Source organism: Saccopteryx leptura, chromosome 1, assembly GCF_036850995.1.
Source record: "Saccopteryx leptura isolate mSacLep1 chromosome 1, mSacLep1_pri_phased_curated, whole genome shotgun sequence".
NCBI lineage: Eukaryota > Metazoa > Chordata > Mammalia > Chiroptera > Emballonuridae > Saccopteryx > Saccopteryx leptura.
The window spans coordinates 383,549,604-383,574,408 of record NC_089503.1 but is presented as its reverse complement, the minus strand read 5'-3'; the positions used below and the strand labels follow the sequence as shown (position 1 = coordinate 383,574,408).

At 51.2% G+C, this 24,805-nt stretch overlaps 1 protein-coding gene across 3 annotated transcripts in view; it reads right to left on the bottom strand.

Annotated features, from left to right (window-relative positions):
• Nucleotides 1-23,822, bottom strand: part of BNIP5 (BCL2 interacting protein 5) — a 34,619-nt gene extending 10,797 nt beyond the window's left edge. Inside the window, exons 1-5 of one of the 3 annotated variants that reach the window (XM_066359539.1) lie at nt 23,722-23,822; nt 4,895-5,532; nt 3,808-3,927; nt 925-989; nt 422-662 (exon numbers count right to left, since the gene is read on the bottom strand). In XM_066359539.1, the coding sequence (XP_066215636.1) occupies nt 422-662; nt 925-989; nt 3,808-3,927; nt 4,895-5,528 (1,060 nt within the window). In that variant the 5' untranslated portion in view covers nt 5,529-5,532; nt 23,722-23,822. The other 2 variants (XM_066359538.1, XM_066359540.1) reach the window with 2 other exon arrangements.
• Nucleotides 23,823-24,805: the final 983 nt, after the last annotated feature.

Here is a 24,805-nt window from a genome sequence, read left to right as displayed (position 1 = left end):
AGCAGCCCCGAGCTGACCGATCACAGGGACACGGAGGGTAAGAGTTCCACTTCACGGGCGAGGAGACCGAGGCACAGAGACGGAGAATGACGCGGACGGTACAGCTCAGAACCCAGGTCTCCTGCCTCCTAGGCTCCAGGCCTTCCGGCACCTGATCTCATGGCCAGTGTGCAGCCACTGAGGCTGCAGGGAGGGGGGGACGACGGGGTCCCTGAACACAGTTCCCAGTGGGGGGTCCGCCGGGTTGCCTAGACAGTGAGGTTCACATGTGGGGGTGGCCCCACGGCCGTCCCTGTACCGCTCAGGGAAGAGCAGAAGTCAGCTGAGCTGGCGGCTCTCCGCTGGCCAATCCCAGCCCCGGGGAAGCCCCCAGAGCTGGAGGCAGCTGCCACGTTGCTAGGGCGACCGGGAGCCTGCTCACCGAGGCTGCTGGAGATGGAGGGCCGGTGGCCCCCGACACACAGGTACAGAAAGCTGGGCCTCTTGGACGGCCGGGACTCCGGGCCGGAGGCATCCACAGCGGCCCCTCTCCTGGGCTCCTCAGAGCCATGTTTCTTATGAGAGAAGGTTCTCTTGACAGGAGACTTTTTCTCCTGGGATTTCTTCCTGAGGGCCGGCCCGGTGTTTTGTGGGGCCTTCTCTGGCTGAAAGGCTTGAAGTCTCTGTGGGGGGAGAGGAGAGAAACTGAGGCAGGTTTCTGACCTTGGGGAGAGAGCTTTCTGAGAAGCCAACTCAGTGGTGACCAAGTGGCCCAGGGTGGCCCCAGGCAAGGGAGGTGACCGCCGGAGCAGGGAGCCGGGAGGCCAGGAAGGACAGGCAGAGACGGTGGGGCAGGAGCAGGAGGACGGGGAGGGGGCAGAGGAGAGGAAGGAGGGGAGCAGGCAGCAAGCCCCCGGGCACCTTCACAGGCCGCTGGCTCCTCACCTCCTCTTCCAAGCGGTCTCCCATTTCCCGGAGCACCTGCACGATCATCTGGATGATGGTGTCCTCTGGAAGAAAGCAAACGGACTGGTCACTCTCTCCAGATGCACAGAGAATGCTTCCCAACGACCAGCTTGGACTTTGGAGACCGACTCGGGCTTTCCGGGTTAAGTGAGGGAGTGAGGGTCCCCCTATAACTGCCCCTTGGGCCACAGATGTGGTGGAAAGCGCCAGGTCCCAGGGGCTGTTCCTCCCCACAGGGGGAGGGTGCTGGGCCAAGGCAGGAAATTCCATGCAGGAAATTTCGAGTCAGTCCTTCAGACGTTCAGCCTGTGTCCCACTATTTCCTCAGGGCCTCACTGGTCTGGGAATTATTGCTTTGGGTGCCTCGAGCCGTGTGACCTTAGGTAAATTTCTTTGTTTTTGTTTTTTTTGGGGGGGGGGGTTGTATTTTTCCGAAGTTAGAAGCGAGGAGGCAGAGAGACAGACTCCCACATGCACCCAACCGGGATCCACCCAGCATGTCCACTAGGAGGTGATGCTCAGTCCTTCTGGGGCGTTGCTCCATTGCAACCAGAGCCATTCTAGCACCTGAGGCAGAGGCCAGGGAGCCGTCCTCAGCGCCTGGACCAACTTTGCTCCAATGGAGCCTTGGCTGTGGGAGGGGAAGAGAAAGATAGAGAGAAAGGAGAGGGGGAAGGGTGGAGAAGCAGATGGGCGCTTCTCCTATGTGCCCTGACCGGGAATCGAACCTGGGACTTCCACACGCCAGGCCAACCCTCTACCACTGAGACAATCAGCCAGGGCCCTTGGGTAAATTTCTTAATCTCTCTGGGCCTTCTACCCCCCGTGTAAAGTGGATCAGAATCCTTGTTCTGCTTCCCCAAGAAGGCTGTCCGGCCATCAAACCAATGGTGGGATTCAGCCGGTTTGAATGGGTTCACCAGAATCAATACCTAATTTTTTGTTGAGTTCGGCGAACCGGTTGTTAAAATGGCACTTGTCATCAGGGTCCTCTCGAAGGTGAGCGCCTGGGCAGCCACCCCATGTGGAAGTCACAAATTGACATTCCTCATTCTTTTTTAACATTTATCTGCGCAACAGCGAGTTCTAAGCGCCCCTAGTGATGTTCATTCCATCCATTGGGGGAAAACATTACCAGTGAGGACGCCAATCAAGAAGCAATATGGAACTGTCTTTAATAAGTTTTATTGTGTTTTGTCAGGTAATATTTAGTATTTTTCATTCATATTTTAAAACTCTTCTAATCTAGTTTTGTATACCTCTTTTTTTTTGTTCTTATTTAAGTATTAAGTGCATGAAATAATAAACTATCTTTCGGTGTATCATTATTTTATACTTGAAACGGTCATGAGGGCAGAGAACCGGTTGTTAAGTTATTTGAATCCCACCGCTGGGTCAAATCAGGGGCTGGACTTGGAAATGCTTTGCAAGGCTAACGCTCACCTTCCAACCTGCAAAATGCCAGTGGGAGGAATGGTGGAGGCCCAGCCGAAGGTGGGGTTGGAGGACAGAGACCCCCCAGCCCACGTGACACAGGCAGCCTGCCCCGTTGCTGCGGTGACCACGCTACCAAGCCTTTACAGGGGAGCCACAAGCAACGTCAATGGTCTTCTCTGATAGCCCCATCCTCCTCTGCAAGGTCAGTGTGCCCAGAGTGGCCTCCGCTAGCTGCCACTCTGCCAGCTGCAGTTTACATGGAAGGAGGTGCACACAACATCTCCTGCCCCTGGGATGTCGGCAGACTGGGTCACCCCTCCGTCCCCTTCCTCACTTCTCTCTCATTTATAAATCCTGGTTGGCCTTTACTCCTTGACTCAGTCTACCACCTGATTCCCTCTCGTGTGAGAAAACAATTAGCGTGCAAAATAAACACCCCGCACAATAACCAACTGAACGCCCTTTGTTATTCTTCGACAGACGGATAGTGCCTGTTTCCATCTTTAAAAATATGCCCGTTCTTGCCCTGGCTGGTGGCACGGTGAATAGAGGAGTGCCATCCCAAAGCATAAGGATCACCGTCTCAATCCCAAGGGTGCCAGCCTGACCCCCAGGGCATTGGTTTGAGCCCGGTCAGGGCACAGACGAGAAGCAGTCAATGGCACAACTAACTGGAACAATGAGTTGCTGCTTTTCTCTCTCTCTCCCTCCCTCCCTCTCTGTTATTTCTCTCTCTCTCATACAAAAAGATATATGTTCATTCTTTACAGGGAATTAGATTAATGGAACATTACTAATTTTACTAGGGGCAGTGACAGGATAGTGGTTGTGTATGAAGCTGTCTTTATTTCTTGGTGATCCATACTTATGTATTTAAAGATAAAGCATTATTTTACTTAAAATGTTTCAGCAACAAAACTACTCACACACACACAAAGCAAATATGGCTGACTATTAACAACTGTGAGTATATGAGTGTGCACTAAACTATTCTTTCCACTCATATATATATATATACATATATATGTTATATATATATGTATATATATATATGGCTCCGAGTTATATATATAACTCTATATTCCTCTATTCTAAACTCCTTTTATAAATTTAAAGAAAATTAAAAAAAAAAATTCCCATGTTCATTCACACATAAGCAGAAGCATGTGCCAGGGACCGTTCCGATTCCTGAGACTCCCTTCTGCGTAGCTCTCCAGTAAGAAAATGTGGCTGGAAGCACCCCAGGGGGCAAGATCAGCACATGCAGTTCGAGAGCGACCATGGAGGCCTGAGCAGACACCCAGAGCGGTCGGTCCCGTTGGGTCACGGCCGACCCCACTGCAGGCAGAGGGCACGGCACAGGCAGAGGGCACGGCACAGGCAGAGGACACAGCACAGGCAGAGGGCACAGTGATTCTGACTCACGGTCAAGCTTCGTGAGCTCCTCTTCCTGCCGGGGGCCGGGGGCTTCGGGAGAAGGCTCCGAGATGCCAGCATCCCGGCCTTCGACGGGCAGGGGCTGGTGGAGATCAGAATCCTCCCCTCCTGGAATAAAGACGAAAGTAAGTGTGGTTGTGTGTGTGGATGGGGATGTCCATGACATTTTTCTGACTTTGTTCATCGACGCAAGGACACAGCACAGGCAGACACTGCTGTAGCCAGCTCCAAACTTAACCAAAAATAAAAATAAAAAAATCAGAAACCTGCCAAGGTTTCCATTTGAAAAGAGGCTGCTTCAACCCAGACCTTTGTCCCTCCAGCCCCCCCACAATATCCTGCCTCTTCCTTGGGTCTGTTCTCTCCATTAAAACACAGTGACTGTTGAATGCCACGGAGCAGAAGCTCCATCTCCCTCCAGGCGCCTGTGGGCATTCAACTCTGGGAGGCTGGATGTCAGAAAAGGAAGTCACCTCAGAGACCGACTCCCTCACTTTACAAATGAGGAGCCACAGGTTCCAGAGAGGGGTGGCAACTGGCTCGAGATCACACAGCAAGTCTATGCCCGATGGAGCCAGGTCCAGAACCAGCACCCAGCAGGTGGCTCTGCCTACCGCCCTGACACCCACCTTCAGTCCTCACATGGGAACTGGGGGGTGGGGGTGGGGTCGGGATGCCGTCCTCGCCTCCCTCCCTGCCTTCCCACTCCTCCTGGTCCTTCTTCCTCGAACTAGAGAACTTAACCGTACAGCTGTCATTTACGGAGCACTTCCCACGTGCCATCTCTGGGCCACGGCCACCCCATGAGAAAGCAAATGTCATTATCTCCATATTATCCATGATAAAAAAATAATAATAAAGGCTCGGAGAGGACAGCTGCAGCCCCAGGCCCACGGCTCAGCTGGAGGTGGAGCTAGGGTATATGACCTCCGCTCTCAGCCATGGTGCTGTTCCTAATAGCCGTCCTAACTTCCAGGTCCCCTCTGTTGACAGGTTTGAGGAGCCAGCTTAGAGCACCCTAGCCCTTGGGGTTGGGGCAGTGGGGTTACCATAGAAACAGGCACAGTCTGCTCACCCCTGGGTCCTGGGCCCGGGTCAGCCTCCTCGGAGCACGTGACAGCAGCCGTCTTGGGCACCGCCACCTCTTGGCCCTCAGCTTCCTGATCTCGGGACCCTCTGGTTTCCTCGTCCGCGTGTTTCTTGTGACCGTGTTTCTTGCGGTTGGCCTTCTTGTCGTGGGCTTTCTTCCTGGGAGCTGGCACCGCCCCCGGTGGCTCGGAGGTCTCTGCGGGCTGGGGGAGGCCCTCTTTCCCCCTCGCCCTCCTGCCGGCCTTCTCGCGGGGCTCCTCGGGGCCCATCCTCAGGAGGAAGTTCAGTGCGGTCTTCAGCCAGCCCTGCTGGGCCCAGCCCTGGGCCTTGTCCTTCTTGGTGTCCTGCGGGGGTCTCTGTTCGCAGGGGACAAACTCCCTGGTCCCCTCCAGGAGGGCGGTGCCCGTGCTGTCCGGAGCCTCGGAGGGCCCTGGGCTTTGGGGGCATTTGCGCCCCTCGTGGCTGGTCCTCTCTGGAGGCCCCCGGCTGGAGGGGTTGGCAGGCAAGGAGAGGCTCTGGCTGTCCCACGGCTCTGAGATTTTCCTGGGGTTCTGCAGCCTGTCCAGGGACCTGGCTCTTCTCTGTGACAGAGGCTGCCCCGCGCGCCGCGGACCCTCCATGGTGCTGCAACGGAAACAAGGGGCTCAGTCAGCGCAGGCCTCCCGCAGGCTGCCCAGCCGGCCGGCATGCCGCCAGGGGTGCCCATCGCCCGGCGGGCCGGCATGCTGCCAGGTGTGCCCATTACCCGGCGGGCCGGCATGCTGACAGCTGTGCCCATCGCCCGGCAGGCCGGCATGCTGCCAGGTGTGCCCATTGCCCGGCGGGCCGGCATGCTGACAGCTGTGCCCATCGCCCGGCATGCCGCCAGGGGTGCCCATCGCCCGGCGGGCCGGCACGCCACCAGGGGTGCCCATCGCCCAGCGGGCTGGCACGCCACCAGGGGTGCCCATCGCCCAGCGGGCCGGCACGCCGCCAGGTGTGCCCATTGCCCGGCGGGCCGGCATGCCGCCAGGGGTGCCCATCGCCCTGCCCGCTACAGGCCGTGACCGCAACTCTCCAAGCTGTTGTCCCATTTCCATTCCTCAACAACCCTGGGAGGGAGGGGCACCCTCGTCCCCTTTCTCTCAGGGTCAAAGCCCTTACAATAGCGGGCAAGACCTCCTGACCTGGTCTCATTACCTGTCCACTCACCTCTCCCTCACCTACTCCAGTCACACCGCCCTGCTCACCATCCCTCAGGCCTGCTCTGCCTCTGGGCCTTCACACTGGCCGTTCACTACTTCTAGAACATTCTTCCTCTACCAGGGGTCTCAAACTTGGGCCCGCGGCCCACCAATTTTGTGCGGCCTGCAGACTGGCCCGCAGACTAATCCACGAAGTTTGATTAGTCTGCGGGCCGCACAAAATTGGTGGGCGGGCCGCGAGTTAGAGACCCCTGCGAGTCTAGACAGTCTTATAATTTGTTCCCTCACTTCCTTCAGGGCTCTGCTCAAATATCCCTGTCACCGACACCCCCCCCCCCCCCCTGCACTCACATATCCTCTCCCCCCTTCCCCTGGTTGCCCGCTGTTTAACTGATTGTTGTCTGAGTCTCTCTCCCCGCCTTTGTCTGGTGTGCTGGGCCCTGTATCCTGAGTGCCCAGAACAACGAAGGGCACAGCAAGCAGTGGCCCTCAGCAAGGACCTATTACACAGACGAGGACGTGTCCAGTCCGTGGGGTAGCTCTGCCTGCATGGCAACACACGACAAATGTGTCTGGACTGAAGAGAAGAAAAACTTAGGTCGAAGCTCTATTCGATTTTAAAATCGAAGCAAGCTGAGCCACAAATGTTTACTGAGGGGTGTCTTCGAGTCCTCTCTGACTTTCCTGCGTGTTTCAGAGCTCAGGGCTAATTGGACGGGGCTGGCAGAGAAAAATCACAGCACCAGCCAGACACACAGGGCACCCTGGTTTGGTCAGCCCTCTTCTTCCTGCACTAGCGTGGGCTCGAGGCGGGGGAGCGGGGGGAGGACTGCGGGTGGAGGACTGTGGGTGGAGGGCCAGAGCATCCTTCCCTAGTTAATGGAAAAAAAGGCACAGTAATCTGTTCAAAGCCTGTCATTGCTATGGAAACCGTTTTCACCATTGCTGATGGTCACAGTGTCCCCCTACTGCATTCAAAGGACACGCCGCTCCTTGGAATCAGAGCATCTATCAGCGCATCATCAGCAACAGTGTTTTTTTCCAGACTGCTTTGATGTTGGCCGCTCCCTCCCTGGAAGAGCAGCGCTCAGCTGAGGGAGGAGCAGCTACCGCCCCGAAGGCAGGGGAGGCTGGGGGGTGGGGGTGGGCTGGGCGATGGGCAGCCCTGGCATTTCCCTGGTGCAGGAAGGCTCCTCCTAATCCCAAACCCAGGGATCTCTTCTCGTTCTCCCTCCTCCCCGTAAGATGCTGCAGCATTTGCTACCATGTCCACTCCCTTCTTCCTGCAAACTCTTTTCTCTCTGGGCAGCTCCCAGCTCTCTGATGGCCCCTCCTGGGGTCAAGACAGTGTGGCCAGAGGGCAAACCCACCCACCCCAGGGAGACACTTTGGAAGAGCCTCTGTGTGGCCAGGGGCTGCCATTGTGGCCATTCTCATGCAGGTTCTCATTGAATTCAGGCAGATGGAAAAAAAAACCCAAAACGGCAGAGTGGGCTGTTCTGAAAAGCAGAAAACCTGCTTTTCTCATGGAGGGCAAGGGATCAGGGAGGAGAGAAAAAGAAATCCTCTGGCACCTCTCAGTGGGGGGCAGAATCTCCCCTCCAGTAACATTAGCATAACAATGGCGCTTCCCAAGCAGGAAGGTAATTAGCCCTTTCACCTGGGCAGCGGTCATTTGAATAATAAAAGTGAGCAAAACCAGAAAATACAAATTTTACAAACTTATTTGCCCAACAGCCTCTCTTTGGCCCACATGTCCATGTCCTCAGACCTTGAACGTCCCTAACTCCCGGGAAGATTGTGTTTTCTCTCTTACACACCAAATTCTGTGTGCTGAGATGAAATCTTCCCAGACTCTCTGTCGACACTGCCTGTCCAGAATCCATCAAAGCAAGACCTTCTCTCCCCTTTCTCTTTTTTTTCCTTCTTCTGTGCCCATGGGCCAACCCCCATGCTGCCTGGCTGGCGGGGAAGGGTGTGCTCCCAGCCCAGTAACCCTGAGACAGGGCAGCCTCCCTGCGTGGAAACCCGGTGGGCCGCTCGGATAAACTTGTTTATCGCCTTGGCGGAAACCAGTTTCAGGGCAAAGTCCAAGCCTGCTCTGAAACCCCGGGGTGAGCTGCATCATAGGACCGCTGATAAGAGGAGACGCACACCAGCCAACCACCCGGACGGCGCGCCGGGCAGACCTGGGCTTAAGGCAGGCCGGACGTGTTTGCCGGGTGTTTCCAAGCACGCTGCTATTTTTAGTTTATTATCTGAGTCTACATTGACCTCATCTGTACATGATTCTCTAATCAATAACCCGGCCCAGTCACTCTGTAACTGCTTGGCGCCAGGCACTGTGTCGTAGACCGATTCTGTCTCTACTCCCGGACTCCACACAATAGAACTGAACAAATAGCCAACCACATGTGACACGCACATGTGGACCGAGTCAACACCCACAGACAGTGCCGTAGACTGAATGTTCGTGGCCCCCCAAATAAAACTCATTGTTAAATCCTAACACCCGATGTGAGGGTGTCAGCAGGCGGGACCCTCAGGAGGTGACTAGGTCACTGATAGTGTCCTTCTCAAAGGCTCCCCAGAGGACCCCCTGGCCCTGCTGTCACGTGAGGACACAGAGAGAAGGGGACTGCCTAGGAATCAGGAAACCTTCGCCAAACACTGCATCTGTTGGCTGCTCGGTCTCAATTCCCAGCCTCCCGGACTGTGAGAAATACATTTCTGTTCTTCATAAGCCGCCCGGTCTGTGGTCAGCTGTGACAACGGCCCGCATGGACTAAGACACTCACGTATCCCAGAAACACGCAACCGTGCACCTACATGGATTCAGGGCACCTTGTATTTTTTTTTCCACCCCGAGGGCCAGGGAATAATTATCTGAGCATCCGTGTGCCGTCCGCCCTCCTCGTCTGAAGCCCAGTTGCAGAGAGCGGCCCCGAGAACACGCAGTCCCCTGCCGCAGCCGCCCCGCTTTGCAGGTCCTCAGTGTGGGTGGCACGAATAAATGATACACAGACATGCCCACACGTGACCAGCTCACCTGTGTGCTGCCACACGGCCTCCAGAATGCCTTTTCATCTATGTTATCCCTTTGCCGCCTGGCCATGCCCTGTCAATCAGAGGGGCTGCGGTGGGGACCAGAGGCTCGGAAGGGTTAAGAGACTTTCCCAAGGTCCCACGCCGGGACGCGAAGACAGTTGGGGCTGGAATCCACTTCTCTGGATTCTAAATTCTTTATTCTCTCTCCTACACCACGGAGCCTCCCGTAAACATAGACAAGCATGTGTACACACACACACACACACACAGACACACACACACAAACAGACACACACACACACACACACACACACACACGGACTTGGAAGTGAGCAAATCTTTTATTTTGCACCAACGGAGATAACTACATCTACACACAGACCCACTGTGATCTATACACATCAACTCACACACCACATGTGCCCAGGTAAAGACACACCTGTGCCCCAGAGTCAGAGATTGTCAACACAGGGAGGGGCTCGTGGAGTCCTGAGCAGAAAGCCAGTCGGTGGGCTGGAGGGTCAAGGGCAGCACCCTGCGCTCATGTCAGCTTCTCCTCAGCACAGGCAGCCCCATGGACCCTCCAGACCTGGAAGGTGACATCCAGTTTCTTCCGTGCTCAAAGCCTTCCACCTGGGCTTCCTCAGTGGTGCGGGTCCCATCAGGGGTCACACCTCCCCGCTCGCAGGGGACGGAGGAGCCTTCTGGGGTAAGACCCTCAACCTCCACCGGCCTGACTCTCGTGGGGGACAAGGCGGTCATCTCTCCCCTCAATAGTCAGCCCATCCTTGTCCTTTGCGGGGCCCTAAACAGGCTCCTAAGGGCCTGACAAGCATCTAGCCCCACCTCCCACGGTGTCGGACCCCCGTAGGCCACCTTCCTGGAAGGCAGACGTGCAACCCCTGTCGGAGCGAGCGTTTCCTGCACCGGGAACTCACACACTTGGAGGCAGAATGCTCAGCTCCTCAGGCCGAGCTGAAGCCCTTCACACCCCTGTGGAGAGGTCACGGCACCACCCTTCGAGCCCTCCCTGTTCTAGTCCTCCCTGTTCTAGTCCTCCCTGTTTTAGTCCATAAGCCCCACTTGCCTGGGTCTCTCAGATCACACTGCTTCTAGACCTGTCACCCTCCCCCGGGGTCACTCCCTAGCCGGCCCTTCTCCACGTCAAGGCCTCAGGCTCAGATGGAGGTCCAGGTCCCGTGGCCTTCTGCACATGGAGCCTCAGGCCACAGAGTCATCTGAGCAGCTGACGTTGGGGACGAGAGCTCAGCCTGGGCCAACCAACAGCTCAGTGTCAAGTGTGCGCTTGGACCGCCTGCCCGTTCCTGACTCTCATCATGAAACTGTCACCCGGTGCCTAGTTCCCAGAAGCTCCCAGGGGATCTTTTGAGGATTTTTCAAAACCCAAAAGAATGAGCCCCCTCCGAGGGGCAGGCCTGGCGCGGGGGCAGCGGGGCGTCATTCACAAAGCTGGAGGGTGCCAGGGACGACCACTGCCCCCCTCCATCCATCACGAGTCCGAGTCCCGGGGGGGGGGGGGCCACACCACCGTCCCCCCCCCCCCCGCTCTGGTCTTCTCTCCAAGACCCAGTCCAGATGATGGCCCCCCTCCGGTCCCTGTCAGGGCACCGGGCCACCAGAACGCCTTTTGTAAGGTCTCTCTGGACTTGGACTAACTTGCAAAAACCTGAAAATGTAAACCTTAGTCCAGTCGTAGGTAACCACATCCCCTTCCATGTATGTGACGTTTCCCTTTAATCCGTGTCTTCCCGTCAATTTGACCAATAATTTGACAGATACAACATCTAGTAGAAAAACGAGCAGGCGAGGCACGGGACGCCACCCCATCCTGCGAAGGGGGAAACTGAGGCCCGACAGGGTGAAGTTCCTTGACTTGAGCTCAGACCCTTCCGCGTGACGCCCGTTGTGACACCCGTTTGAGATCACGTCCTAAAAGCCCTGCTGTGTCGTTCTAGACAGGAAGGAACTGAGGCCTCAGGGGGGACCAGCAAGCTGGAAGCAATATTGGGACCGGACTCAGGGCCTAACCCCCTGGGTCTACACTCCGTTTAGGACCCCAAGAGACCCAACCACTGCTCCAGTCCCCTAAGGAGAAAATATCGTTCCACCAACCTCGGATCACGAAAGTCACTCCTGTCCCAGGACACCGTTGGCCGGGACCTCCGGACCAGGGGGCTCTGTGGCAGAACCCCTGAGAGGCTGAGCCTGCCCGCTGTCAGCCAGAAGTTGTATCCAATGAGGAAGAGTAGGTCCCGCTCTCCCAGGGAGAAGATGCGGCTACTGCTGCTCCCAGTCTCCAGGCTGTCTCCCATATATACCTGTCTCCCAGGAGCTGAGCTCACGGGCCGTGGACCCAGGGGCCGCCCCCTCTGACCCGGCCCGGCCCAGCCCGCCCAGCGCTGTTTCCCGCTCCTCAGGAGATGGGAGGCTCACTCCAGCCACCCTGAAAACAGCAGTTTCGTTTGACAACTTCCTTATTACACTCAACCCCAACAAGAAACCAACGCTCAGAAAACAGCCCTGAGCTGGCCGGGGGCCAGTCCTCAGAATAAAAAACAGGTGCTTATGGGAAACACGGGTGGGGGTGGAGGGGGCAGACAGGATTCTCATCTCCACACCCTCCCTCCGCTCTCCCCGAAGCACTCCAGAGAAAGGACGGACAGAGAAGGGTCATGAGTGGAATACCTGTCCTCCTTGGCCTGCAGACACAACGCAGAGGGCAGCGTTGATCGGGATGTGTGTCCCAAACCCGGCCACCCTGGGTGGGCTGTCCTGCCTCTTGACAGAGCACTCTAACTAGTTTCTGATGTTTGTTCTCATACATCAGAAAAGAAAAGCTAGTGTCATTTAAACAAAAGTAAAAAAAAAAAAAAAGTCAGAAATTGTATTTTGGTTAACTGACGTGGGGTGGCATTACAAATGACAATTCCCAGACTGTTAATATCTATGTATTTATGAAATATTTCTAAAGTAAACATTTAAAACGCTGGGCTTTGAGGTCACCCATAGCTGAAACCATATATCAGCCATGTGACCTCTGGATGGGGGGTGGGGCGGGGGCGGGGGTCACGTGTCTGAGTTTGTTTCTCACTCGAAAAAGGGGTTTCCTTGTTTATAAGAATATGCATCTATGTTATTATGTGATAACGCTTCAAAGAACTGAGTGCCAGGCACCTTCTAAGTCCTGTGCACTGAGGGTGCCTGGCCCCTTGCTCGTGCTCGATAAAGGGCCCACAGTGTGTTCTTGGCAGCGGAGTTAGGGATGCTTCATTCATTCTGTGAAGCAAACAGGTCTGGGTTCTCTGTGCTGGCCACTGTCTCAACACTGCATTTAGGGGATACTGTAGACACCGGGAGCCAACATGGCCTTCAAACAGGGGTTAGGTAGATCCCTGATGTCACTGACTTAACAGAACTGTGATTTCTTTTTTTTTTTTTCTTTTTTTTTTTAATTTTTGCATTTTTCTGAAGCTGGAAACAGGGAGGCAGTCAGACAGACTCCCGCATGCGCCCGACCAGGATCCACCCAGCACGCCCACCAGGGGGCGATGCTCTGCCCATCTGGGGCGTCGCTCTGTTGCTACCAGAGCCACTCTAGCGCCTGAGGCAGAGGCCACAAAGCCATCCCCAGTGCCCGGGCCATCTTTGCTCCAATGGAGCCTTGGCTGCAGGAGGGGAAGAGAGATAGAGAGGAAGGAGAGGGGGAGGGGTGGAGAAGCAGATGGGCGCTTCTCCTGTGTGCCCTGGCCGGGAATCGAACCCGGGACTTCCGCACGCCAGGCCGACGCTCTACCACTGAGCCAACCGGCCAGGGCAGAACTGTGATTTCTTACCCACCTCCTCCAAGCATCATGCATACCCCACCTTTGTGGCGTGGCTGGGAAGAGGGCACACAGAGAAAGTCGGAAAAGCAGGCAGAGGGGAAGGGGGAGTTACTGTCTCGCGGGACAGAGGATCAGCTCGGGAAGATGAGAAAGTTCTAGAGATGATGGTGGGAAGGGTTGTACAACACGGTGGATGTACTTAATGCTACTGGGCTGTATTTTACCACAATTAAAGAAAGAAATCAGACGGAGGGAGGGGCAGAGAGCCACGTCGGGTGGCGCGGGTGGGGAGGAAAGCACTGTGCAGGGAGCTGCCCTAGACCCACTCGTTCCATCCGCAGGGGCTCACCGGAGGGAGAGGCATCCTGGGGCCATCGTGGGCATCGGCACCTTCTCCACCTGGGCAGAGGGCCAATCTGACCCTGTCCTCGGTGCCCATCGAAGACCAAGCCTCGGGGGACCTGTGGAGAGACACTTGGCCCACAGCCAGGGCCAGCTGCGTGATGTGTGCAAAATTTTTCACCTTTGTTCAAAAGTGTGAAAAATTTCAAAACAGAGACAGAGGAGCATGAAACCAATCCCAGGCCCTTGTGGGCATGGGCCCCATGCAACTTGTACAGGTGGCATGGCCATGCAAGGGACTCTGATGGGGACAATTCCCAACCAGGTGCTGTGAGGAAAGATGGCAGAAGGCAGAGAAGATTGAGAATAATTTTTTTTTTAATTTTAATTTGCCCTGGCTGTTTGGCTCAGTGGTAGAGTGTCAACCTAGTATGTGGATGTCTGGGGTTTGATTCCCAGTCAGGGCACACAGGAGAAGTGATCGTCTGCTTCTACACCCATTCCCCTCTCCGTTCTCTCTCTCTTCCCCTCCAGCAGCCATGGCTCAACTGGTTCAATTGTGTTGGCCTGGGTGCTGAGGATGGCTCCCTGGACTGCCTCAGGTGCTAAAAATAGTTCAGTTGCCAAGCAACAGAGCAATGGCCCCAGATGGGCAGAGCATCACCCCATAGGGAGCTTGCCAGGTGGATCCAGATCCAGGAGCATGTAGGAGTTTGTCTCTCTGCCTCTCCTACTCTCACTTAATTTTTAAAAAATTAATTTAAGTATAATATAAAAGTGCACAAATTATAACTACACAGCCTGAAGAATTTCCATAAAGGGAAGAAATAAACCTGCATCACCGGCACCCAGACTAATGAACAAAACACTACCTGCACCGCAGAACCACCCCCACCACACCTCTCGTGGGCACCACTCTCCTGACTTTGAACCACCTATGTCATTTTTGCCTATTTGGGGGTTTTATAGAAATGGGAGTTACACTGCATGCTTTCTTTTATGTCCCCCCCCCCCCCTCTATCTCATGTTTATGAGATCAGCCACACTGCTGTGTGGGGCTATCGTTGTACATTCTCAGACTGTCACTGTCAAGTGTCAGAGAAGATGTGGGGTGACCCAAACTCCTCCGCTGCCAGTGGGCGTGGCGATGGCACAGAGACCTTGGGAAATGGAGTGGCAGCATCTACTTCTGCTGAGCAGACACCACCAGTGAGCCAGCCCTCCAGTGCTGGGCACACGCACAACAGAAATGCATGCATGTGTCCCCAAAACAACATTTTTAAGAGCAATAGATCAGCACTATTTGTAATCACCCCAAACTCAAAAACTTGAAACGACTCAAACTCCCAGGAACAATAAAATGAGCAAACGGTCTGTTCATAAAATGGAGAATATTTTCCCTGAGAGTCTGTCTGTTTGTTTAGAAAAATTATTTACCCTGTCGTGTGACCTGGGTACACAACACAGGGACATAGAAGATAAACTTGGTCTTGTGTGAAAAATGAAGAAAGCAATTTAAGAGAGTGCCCTGTCTCAGGAGCCGTGGGTGGGGCAGTCCTGAGTGACACATTTAAGAGAGAAAGAATTCCCACCAGATACTCCAACCCCTCTGAGTTTGGAATCCTGTTTCCCAGAATTCTACCTCCATACTGGCAAGGTCCTTTGCATTATGGAAATTCCCAGGAGCAAAGAGCAAGGGTCTGAACACACCCCCTTCCCAGGGCCACACACTCTGCTTGGAATCCACCAATTCAAAGTCCAGCTGCACCCTGTGTTTGCGCCTCCCACCAACTGAGCCGCCTAAAAGAGCCGTCTTCAGTGCCGAAGTCCTCAGGCCAGACGGTAGTCTCAGAATATTCTTTTGATTCCTGTGCAGCAAAAACAACTGAATTTTGGGCTTGTACCTAAAAGTGCTCAACGAATCTCTATTCCCATCTACGCACTCTTGCCTCAGTGACTTTTCTGTCCCTCTCGTGGACCGCACAATCGCCCCTCCCTCAGTTGCTCCCAGGTTCCCGCTGTAAGTGGGCAACTCAGTTGAGCATCATGATGACTAGCAGCTTTGACATGAGACAGAGCTGCCCCGTCCCCGGCTCCTCACTTCCAGCAGGCACACACTAGTTAGAGTACTAATAACAGCCATTTATGCTTTCTCTGTGTCAGGCCCTGTACTAAGAGCTTTGACATGCGTTATCTATTTTTACCCTCCTAATGTGTTTATAAAGTAGATAGTGTTTTATTTTACAAGTTCGGAAAGTAAAGCTCAAAAAGACAATGCTTCAGTGACACTGCTAAATGGCAGACTAAGACCTGTCAGCCAGTCTCCAAAGCAGGTGAACCCATGGCACGCCATTGTTCATCTTTTTTTCTTTTTTTTTCTTTTTTCCGAAGCTGGAAATCAGGAGGCAGTCAGACAGACTCCCGCATGCGCCCGACCAGGATCCACCTGGCATGCCCACCAGGGGACGATGCTCTGCCCATCTTGGGACATCGCTCTGTTGCATCCAGAGCCATTTTAGCGCCTGAGGCAGAGGCTACAGAGCCATCCTCAGCGCCTGGGCCATCTTTGCTCCAATGGAGCCTCGGCTGCGGGAGGGGAAGAGAGAGACAGAGAGGAAGGAAGGGGGAGGAGTGGAGAAGCAGATGGGTGTCTCTCCTGTGTGCCCTCGCCGGAAATCGAACCCGGGACTCCCGCACACCAGGCCAACGCTCTACCGCTGAGCCAACCGGCCAGGGCCCATTGTTCATCTTAACCTCAGTGTTCACAGCTGTGCAACGGGAATAACTGATACCAATCCTGGAAGGTTGCTAGGAAACTTGAAGGAGGCATCACCTGAGCACCTATGCCAGGGCACACAGTCAGCACTTGGGCAGTGACTGCATTAGGTCTAGGAGACCCCATGATGAGGTCTCACCTTAGGAACTGGGGGCCCACAGTCCTCTCGTGGAACTTGATCAGAGCCTGACAGTATTTGCATGAGTACAGCCAGCTTGAATACTTCCCTGCCCTCCTCTTTCCTAAGGACACTGGACTGCTCACCCTCCGTGGCTGAGGCCAAGCTCTCACACTCTCTGGGTAAGGAAAGCACTTGGTCAGAATGGCTTAAGCCAAGGTGTCTCGCCTTGGCTCTATTGACATTTTTGGCCAGATAGCTATTTGTTGTGTGGCTTGTCCTCTGTATTATAAGATGTTTAGTATTATCCCTGGCCATTGTCCACCAGATGCCAATAGTGAAAACCAAAAATACCCCCAGACAATACCAAATATCCCCTGGAGGACAAAATTATCTCCAGCTGAGAACTACTGGCTAATGCAACAATGATGTGTAATGAGCTCGTCCAACCAGGAGTCCCTGAAGGTAGGTAGTTCCAGGTTTGATGCTAACAAGAACTAGTGTTATCCTGATGCTCATCTCCTCATGGTCCCAAGATGGCTGCCACAGACCTCATTGTGTCATCATCACAATCCTCCTCAAAGGCCAGCAAGTAGGGCAAAGTGATGGTGTCATGTGTGGCTTCACCTTTAATGTGAAGAATCTTCCCAGACATGTCTCAGAAGATCTTTCCTGTATCTTATTGGTCAAAACTGGTTATATGTTCAGCCTTAGCTGCAAGGAAGGCTGGGAAAATGACTAGGTGGCCAGGGAGAAGGAGGTTAGAAATAGAATGTGCTCTCCCTGACATGGTAGTGTGGGCAGCCCTCATACCTTGGAAATTACCTTTCTATCTGTTTTAGTTACAAAACCATGAGAAACTTCAGGACAGGGACCTCCTTATGTTTTCCTTGGTAGCCTCTTAGCCCGGTGCTCAGCACTAAGACGGTGCTCAAGAAGTTCTCATTGAATGAATGAGTGAGTGAGTGGATGAATGAGTGAATCAATCAATCAATATTTGCCATTTCCCTTCCTTGTTTATACCACCAAGAGTTTCTTTAAAGGCAATTATTTATGCATATGCAAACTAAACTTGGGCTAACTACAAAAGAGCCTCTAAGGCCCTGGCCGGTTGGCTCAGCGGTAGAGCGTCGGCCTGGCGTGCAGGAGTCCCGGGTTCGATTCCCGGCCAGGGCACACAGGAAAGGCGCCCATTTGCTTCTCCACCCCTCCCCCTCTCCTTCCTCTCTGTCTCTCTCTTCCCCTCCCGCAGTGAGGCTCCATTGGAGCAAGGATGGCCCGGGCGCTGGGGATGGCTCTGTGGCCTCTGCCTCAGGCACTAGAATGGCTCTAGACGCAACAGAGCAATGCCCCGGATGGGCAGAGCATTGCCCCCTGGTGGGCGTGCCGGGTGGATCCCGATTGGGCGCATGCGGGAGTCTGTCTGACTGCCTCCCCGTTTCCAGCTTCAGAAAAATGAAAAAAAAAAGAAAAAGAAAAAAAGAAAAAAGAGCCTCTAATGCAAATCATAATGCAAAAAATGTTCCAGTTCTTCCAACAAGCCATTATACCTCTGGTCACTGGACATGCTGTTCTCTTTGCCCAGAACATTCTTCCTGCCACCTCCAACCTCCCTTACCCACATAGCCAGCTCCTACTCACCCTCCAGGTCTGTGCTTAGACGTTGCCGCCTCTGAGAAGCTTTGGCTAAGCAAAGGATGTTGTACCCCAAAACAGGCAAACTAATAACGGCAGACAAGAAGAGAATAAATCTCTTAAACGTGCAAACATCACACACAATAGTGAGAAACCAGAGGGGTTTCAACGGAAAACAGGAATAAAATACATATAAAGGCAATTATCTTATAATTAGTTAACATTGTTCTCAGAATTTCTGACCAATGCAACAAAACATGAAATAGAAATAAAAGTAATAACTAAAAGGTAACTAGGTAGGTAGATGGGTAAATAGATATAGATAGATATACACACATGATACAGATACAGAGAAATATAGGTGTAAACGTGGACCTGGACCTATCAGCTTCCGGTTTGGCCAGCTTCTGAACCGAGAGCTACTTTTTAAAAATCCTTTCAAATATCTCATCAGGTTTCATCCGGGACAAACAGTAAGTATTCCTGACAGTATCAAACAACCCCCACGGACTCATGAGGCATTCCCAAAGAGCGTGCAAAATATCCAGAGCCACTCCCAAAGATAACCAAAAGAAAGAAAGGCTTAGAAACTCCTCCAAGGGCTGGCAATAGACCAGGGGTCCCCAAACTTTTTACACAGGGAGCCAGTTCACTGTCCCTCAGACCGTTGGAGGGCCGGACTATAAAAAAAAACTATGAACAAATCCCTATGCACACTGCACATATCTTATTTTAAAGTAGAAAAACAAAACGGGAACAAATACAATATTTGAAATAAAGAATACGTAAATTTAAATCAACAAACTGACCAGTGTTTCAATGGGAACTATGTTCCTCTCACTGACCACCAATGAAAGAGGTGCCCCTTGCAACAGGAGTCGGATAAATGGCCTCAGGGGGCCGCATGCAGCCTGAGGGCCGTAGTTTGGGGACCCCCTGCAATAGACCCTAGTTGCAAACGGGATGAAACACACACTTCCATCCAGCCATATTTTGGGGCCTCCAACCTCATGATTAACCAGCCAAGAACTTGGGACATGAAATGAGACAAACAAGAAGGTTACAGCTACCCCTGAGAGAGAAAGGATCAATAACCAATGGATCTGGATTTGGAAAGGAACGGGTGCCGTGAGACATTATCTCCCTCTCTCAGCTGAGCACACAACAGGGATCCGAGAGAGCTGACTCTGGCAGGAGTGCCTCCCCACCCGTCACTGGCTTCCTCTGCCGGTGTTTCTAGGATCCAGTCCGCAGGCTCCCAAGCCAGGGGGCTGTAGAGAGAGGCTCTGGTATCTGCCAGGATTCAACAAGGTTTTCCATTTATTCATTTTATTTTATTGATTTTAGCAAGAGAGAAAGAGACAGAAACATCGAGCTGTGCCCTGACCGGGGAATCGAACTGGCAACCTCTGTGCTTCAGGACAATGCTCTAACCAACCGAGCTATCCGGCCAGGGTTTCCACTCATTTTAGTTTTCGTTTTCCCTTGACTGTTTAAGGAAATGACAAGTAGCAGTTCACCAGAAAATTCCTGTGTCTTGTCAACTCTGGGAGGGACCCGTATGGGTGCCCTCCTTCAAGGGTAGATGTGGGGGTGTCTGTGAGACCACTAAGGGGGCAGACTTTGGTTCGTGGCCATGCACTGTCCACAGAGAGGAAAGACAATTCAGACAGGTGAATAGAATATGCGTTAGAGCAGTGGTAGTCAACCTGGGCCCTACCGCCCACTAGGGGGCGCTCCAGCTTTCATGGTGGGCGGTAGTGGAGCAACCAAAGTATAAATAAAAAGATAGAGGCCTGACCTGTGGTGGCACAGTGAGATAAAGCGTCAACCTGGAAATGCTGAGGTCGCTGGTTCGAAACCCTGGGCTTGCCTGGTCAAGGCACATATGGGAGTTGATGCTTCCAGCTCCTCCCCCCCCTTCTCTCTCTCCCTCTCCTCTCTAAAGAAAAAAAAAAAAAGATAGATTTAACTAGAGTAAGTTGTTGTATATAAAGATTTATTCTGCCAAACAGTGAAAATCCGACATAAAGTACTTGGTAAGTAATTATTATTATATGCTTTAACTTGCTGTAACTCTGCTTTATACATTTTATAAAGTTACTTCCCTACTTTATAAATCACCATTACTGTGGAACCTGTGGGTGGTTAGAAAATTTTACTACTAACAGAGATACAAAAGTGGGCTACAAAAGGATAGCTATCCCACTGGGAACCCTTGCTTCAACGAAGGAGCTTGTCTAATTGGAGCGTTTTTCATCATGGTCATTGTAGTTCTAGGTCAGGGGTCCCCAAACTACGGCCCGCGGGCCACATGCGGCCCCCTGAGGCCATTTATCCGGCCCCCACCGCACTTCTGGAAGGGGCACCTCTTTCACTGGTGGTCAGTGAGAGGAGCATAGTTCCCATTGAAATACTGGTCAGTTTGTTGATTTAAATTTACTTGTTCTTTATTTTAAATGTTATATTTGTTCCCGTTTTGTTTTTTTACTTTAAAATAAGATATGTGCAGTGTGCATAGGGATTTGTTCATAGTTTTTTTTATATATAGTCCAGCCCTCCAACTGTCTGAGGGACAGTGAACTGGCCCCCTGTGTAAAAAGTTTGGGGAGCCCTGTTCTAGGTCGTCTTCAGTAAAATTGGTCTGTACATGAGAAGGCACCATAATTTTTTTTTAACATAAGACCAAGAAGGATTCCTAAAGAGGGGCTATCCTTGATGTATTTAGATGACTGGGACCCCCATTTTTGGAGTCTTCCCAAGAGCAAAGAAATAAATCCTAGATAGCCTAGGGGTAGGCATGTGTAGAGTTGGAACTTGAGTTTTGTTTAATAGTGTAGTTTTATGAGAGTCTATATACTTTTTCCTGGTGGTCAGCCTTGTCTACCCCGTGACTCTGTGTCCTTCTTCGCATGGAATTTTCTTGTGGGAGGTAAGCCACCCATTGTACAACGTGCTTGTCTGCGACCACACTGCCCTCATACAGGAGCCTTTGTGTCGGAGGCACTTGTCTCTCGTAGGATGGGGGCCAGCGCTCTAGCAGCACTTAGGTGCCCAGCCTGCGCTCACCAATTTCCATTTCAGGAAACCCACAAATTTACATCCAAACCAAGCACATTCAAATTCGGAAAGCAGAAGTCCAGCTCTGTAGGACAATCCATCCTTATCCAAATCCAAAACCCGAAGGAAGTCAGAGAGCTCGACCAGGAAGGAGGGAGCCGGAAACCCGCAAGGAGACTCGCCAAACCTGAAACAAAAGGCGACTCACAGAAGCTCTGAGATCACGGGGCTCAGTGCGGGCACCTCCCTTGATTCTAGGGGTGACCTCCTTCAGATCCCACTTCTGACACCATTGATGTCAACCTAAATAAGGAGGTACACTGAAGCCACCTCAAATTATCAGAAATTTGAGTCATTTGAGAATAGCAGAGGAATTGCAGTTCTAGAAACACATGCCACAGCGAGCTACGGACGAGTCCATTGAGGGCTTAGGCAAGGAGTACAAAGAAGGGGAAGTCCAGCCAGAATCCAAGCACTAAGTCCATTGGCTTGAAAATGGGGAGAGACTCCTGGCAGATATTAATTGGTCAGGAGATAAGTCCCTATTTTCTGTAAATCAGATAGATATTTAATGGAAATCAGTCTCAGTTCTCAACTTGCATTTTTCTGAGGGTACATGCCAAAGGTTCTCCATTTTATATTCTCTAGTTTTATTTTAGATTTATATCCTTAGATAGGTGAGATAGCTATAGATAGCTATAGTTATAGTTATAGTTATAGCTATAGCTATAGATCGGGGTAGTCAACCTTTTTATACCTATCGCCCACTTTTGTATCTCTGTTAGTAGTAAAATTTTTTAACCGTCCACGGGTTTCACAGTAATGGTGATTTATAAAGTAGGGAAGTAACTTTACTTTATAAAATGTATAAAGCAGAGTTACAGCAAGTTAAAGCATATAATAATAATTACTTACCAAGTACTTTATGTCGAATTTTCGCTAAGTTTGGCAGAATAAATCTTTATAAAACAACTTACTATAGTTAAATCTATCTTTTTATTTATACTTTGGTTGCTCCGCTACCACCTACCATGAAAGCTAGAACGCCTACTAGGGAGTGGTAGGGACCAGGTTGACTACCACTGCTATAGATGATATAGATAGCTACATGATATAGATATAGATAGGAAGGCAATATTATTATCCTTGTTAAAATATAATTACATAGCCAGAAAATTGGGATCAACAGAAATATTTGTAAAAATTAGAATTAATAAAACAAAGGAGGCTGTGTGCAAAATTAATACATTTTAAAAAGCTAGGGTGGTTTTTTTTTACTGTTATTTACTAGGCTTTCTAGTTATTTTATTTCTATGTAACCAGTTAGAAGGTGTGATGACAGAAAATATCCCAATCACAATAACAATGAAAAGATCCTCTAACTTCCCCTAAGAAGAAACATACGAGACCTATAAGCGATATAAAAGATATAAAAGACATGAGAAACTATAGAAACATCTATACACTTGAATGGAAAACCTCTGGGAAAAGTCTCACTTCTCTGCTGATTCATTCACAGCTCACCACACTTCCAATTAAAATTCCAAAGAATTTCACCCAATTAGAATTTAGAAACTGACAAAAATTTTTCTGGCTATATCTCCACCTGGAGAATTAACAGGTAGGATTACTATCAAGCTTTTGGAAAAGAAAAATAATTGTGATGAGAAAGAGACATTTTCTCTGCCAGGTAGTAAATATACAATAAAGATAAAGAAGGAAAATAAAGTTGTCCACAAGATTACCAGGCAGATCAAAAGGAAAAAACAGATAGCTTTGAAACCATTCCAAGGAACACAGGAATTTCATGTATGTAAAGCCAGTATCCACGGCCACCATCAGGCTGCCTGGATCGTGCAGGTTTGCATTTGATTTGGACAGATGGTAATGAAACAACGGAGCCAAGAACTGGTAGGCCATTACCTTTAATCCTAGCTTGCACCTGGCAGGCAAGAAATAACAGTGGGAAAACTTTCCTTTCCATTCAGGGCTCCCAAAGCCACTGACTTATCTGAGTTTCCTAGAATCAAAGTTTCTACCAGCCTTATTCACCTCTGTTCCCCATCTCCTTCTCTCTGCACAAACTGGCTTCTCCTTCAGCACTCCACCATCTTGGCTGCTTCTCCTCTCCTCCATGTGGCCTTTCTCTGCTCTCCTCTCTAATGCTAATCTCAGGAATCGAGAGAGCGCAAGCTCCTGGTTTTATAGTGCCCTATTTTATAGTATAGAAATTAAAACCTTTAATCCAATATACAAACAAGGAAGTCTCTGATACAAAGTCAGTTTGGGTGGGAAAGGTTTAGTCTTAACACTAAGCCTTAGGGTATAACGACCCTGCCTGCTTACAGCCTGTCCCCTACACCCAATGCAAACTACTATAAGCGAGCAAACCTATATATTATATTTACAAACGTATTTGACCAACAATGTATGAGAAAGAACACAAACTGACAAGAAGATGTGGGTTATGTAGTAGATGGGATTGGGGACAACGGCTGGATTAGTTTAGATCTACACTTGATACTACAGTATAAAATAATTTCCAGGTGCAGGGCAACATTACATGTAAAAACAATGCCACTTTACAAATACTAAAAAAGAGGTAGATAACCTGCCCAGCTGGGGTGGCACAGTGGATAGAGCGTCGACCCGGGATGCTGAGGTCCCAGGTTTGAGACACCCAGAACGCCCTAAAAAAATAAAATCCAATGAAACAAAAGAGAAACTAATTAATCTTGAAATTAAAAACGTGAAGCCAGTATGGAGGCGCCTGAAGCCCCGATCGATTCCTGAGGCATTACTCACAGCTCTTTCTGCCCCTGGTGGCTCTTAGTCTCTCAGCTCCAACTTCCCAGTCCAGGGTGGGGACAGCTTCCCACCACAGAGGTTGTCCGCAAGGTCGCAAGGTGAAACGTGAGGGCCCCACTCTCTTCACAGGGGAATGTGATCGGGTGGCGGAGATCTCGGGCCCCAGGCCCCAGGCCCCAGCAGGAAGGAGCGTGATTGGGGGAAGAGGTGGGCTTTTGCATTAATTAGCAAGTCCTCTCAGTTGATAAGTCGGATCACTCCACCCACACCAGGGGCTTTGAAGTTCTTTTATCAAAACAAGAGCCTACGGGACAGGCAGGCAAGCCCCCCGTTGGGTCATTTCTGCTGTGCTACAATAATAATACACGTCTGTGTGTGACTCAGAAGGCCAGAGACCCCACAACACCCCACTCCTTGGAGAGGATCACTTTTTTTGAAATTGCTCTTCTGGGATGCTTTTTATAGAAAATAGCACAGCATCATTTATTATTATTATTGCCATCACCCTCCTCGTTTTCACAGACAGGAACACTTTCAAAATATACTGCTCTTCCCCCCCCCTTTTTTTTGTTTATGTTTTTGTGTTGGCTCCACAATAAACATCGTCTTAAGGGATTTTTCAGCCAAAGAAGAAAGGAAACTCCCTTCTCCTTTCCAAGCCCTGAATAATTTCTTTCTTTTCCTTTTCTTTTTTTTTTTTTTTTTTTTAACTTAGGAATGAAAGGCTGTGTACTCCGAGAAAGGTGACACTTGAGAGGGATGTCCCGCCACGCCTGCGTTTCCCAAGCAAAGTGACAGTAAGAAAATGTCATTTTACCAACAGCGGCTTCTCAGCCGTGTGCTGATGACCTTTGCGCTTGAAACTTTCAGAGGCCGGAGCGGAACTGGCAGGGGCCCCTCCCCCGCGTCCATGTAGACAGGCAGGGAGGAGGGAGGGACCAGAGCGGGAACCAAAACCAGCTTGTCAGCAGCAGCGAGGTCACCTCTCTCAACACCCAGGTTCAACCGTCCTTTTTTTCTACTGGGCACTGAGAATGACCATATTCCCCCTTGGATCAGATGATCCCGTGTATAAGACGCA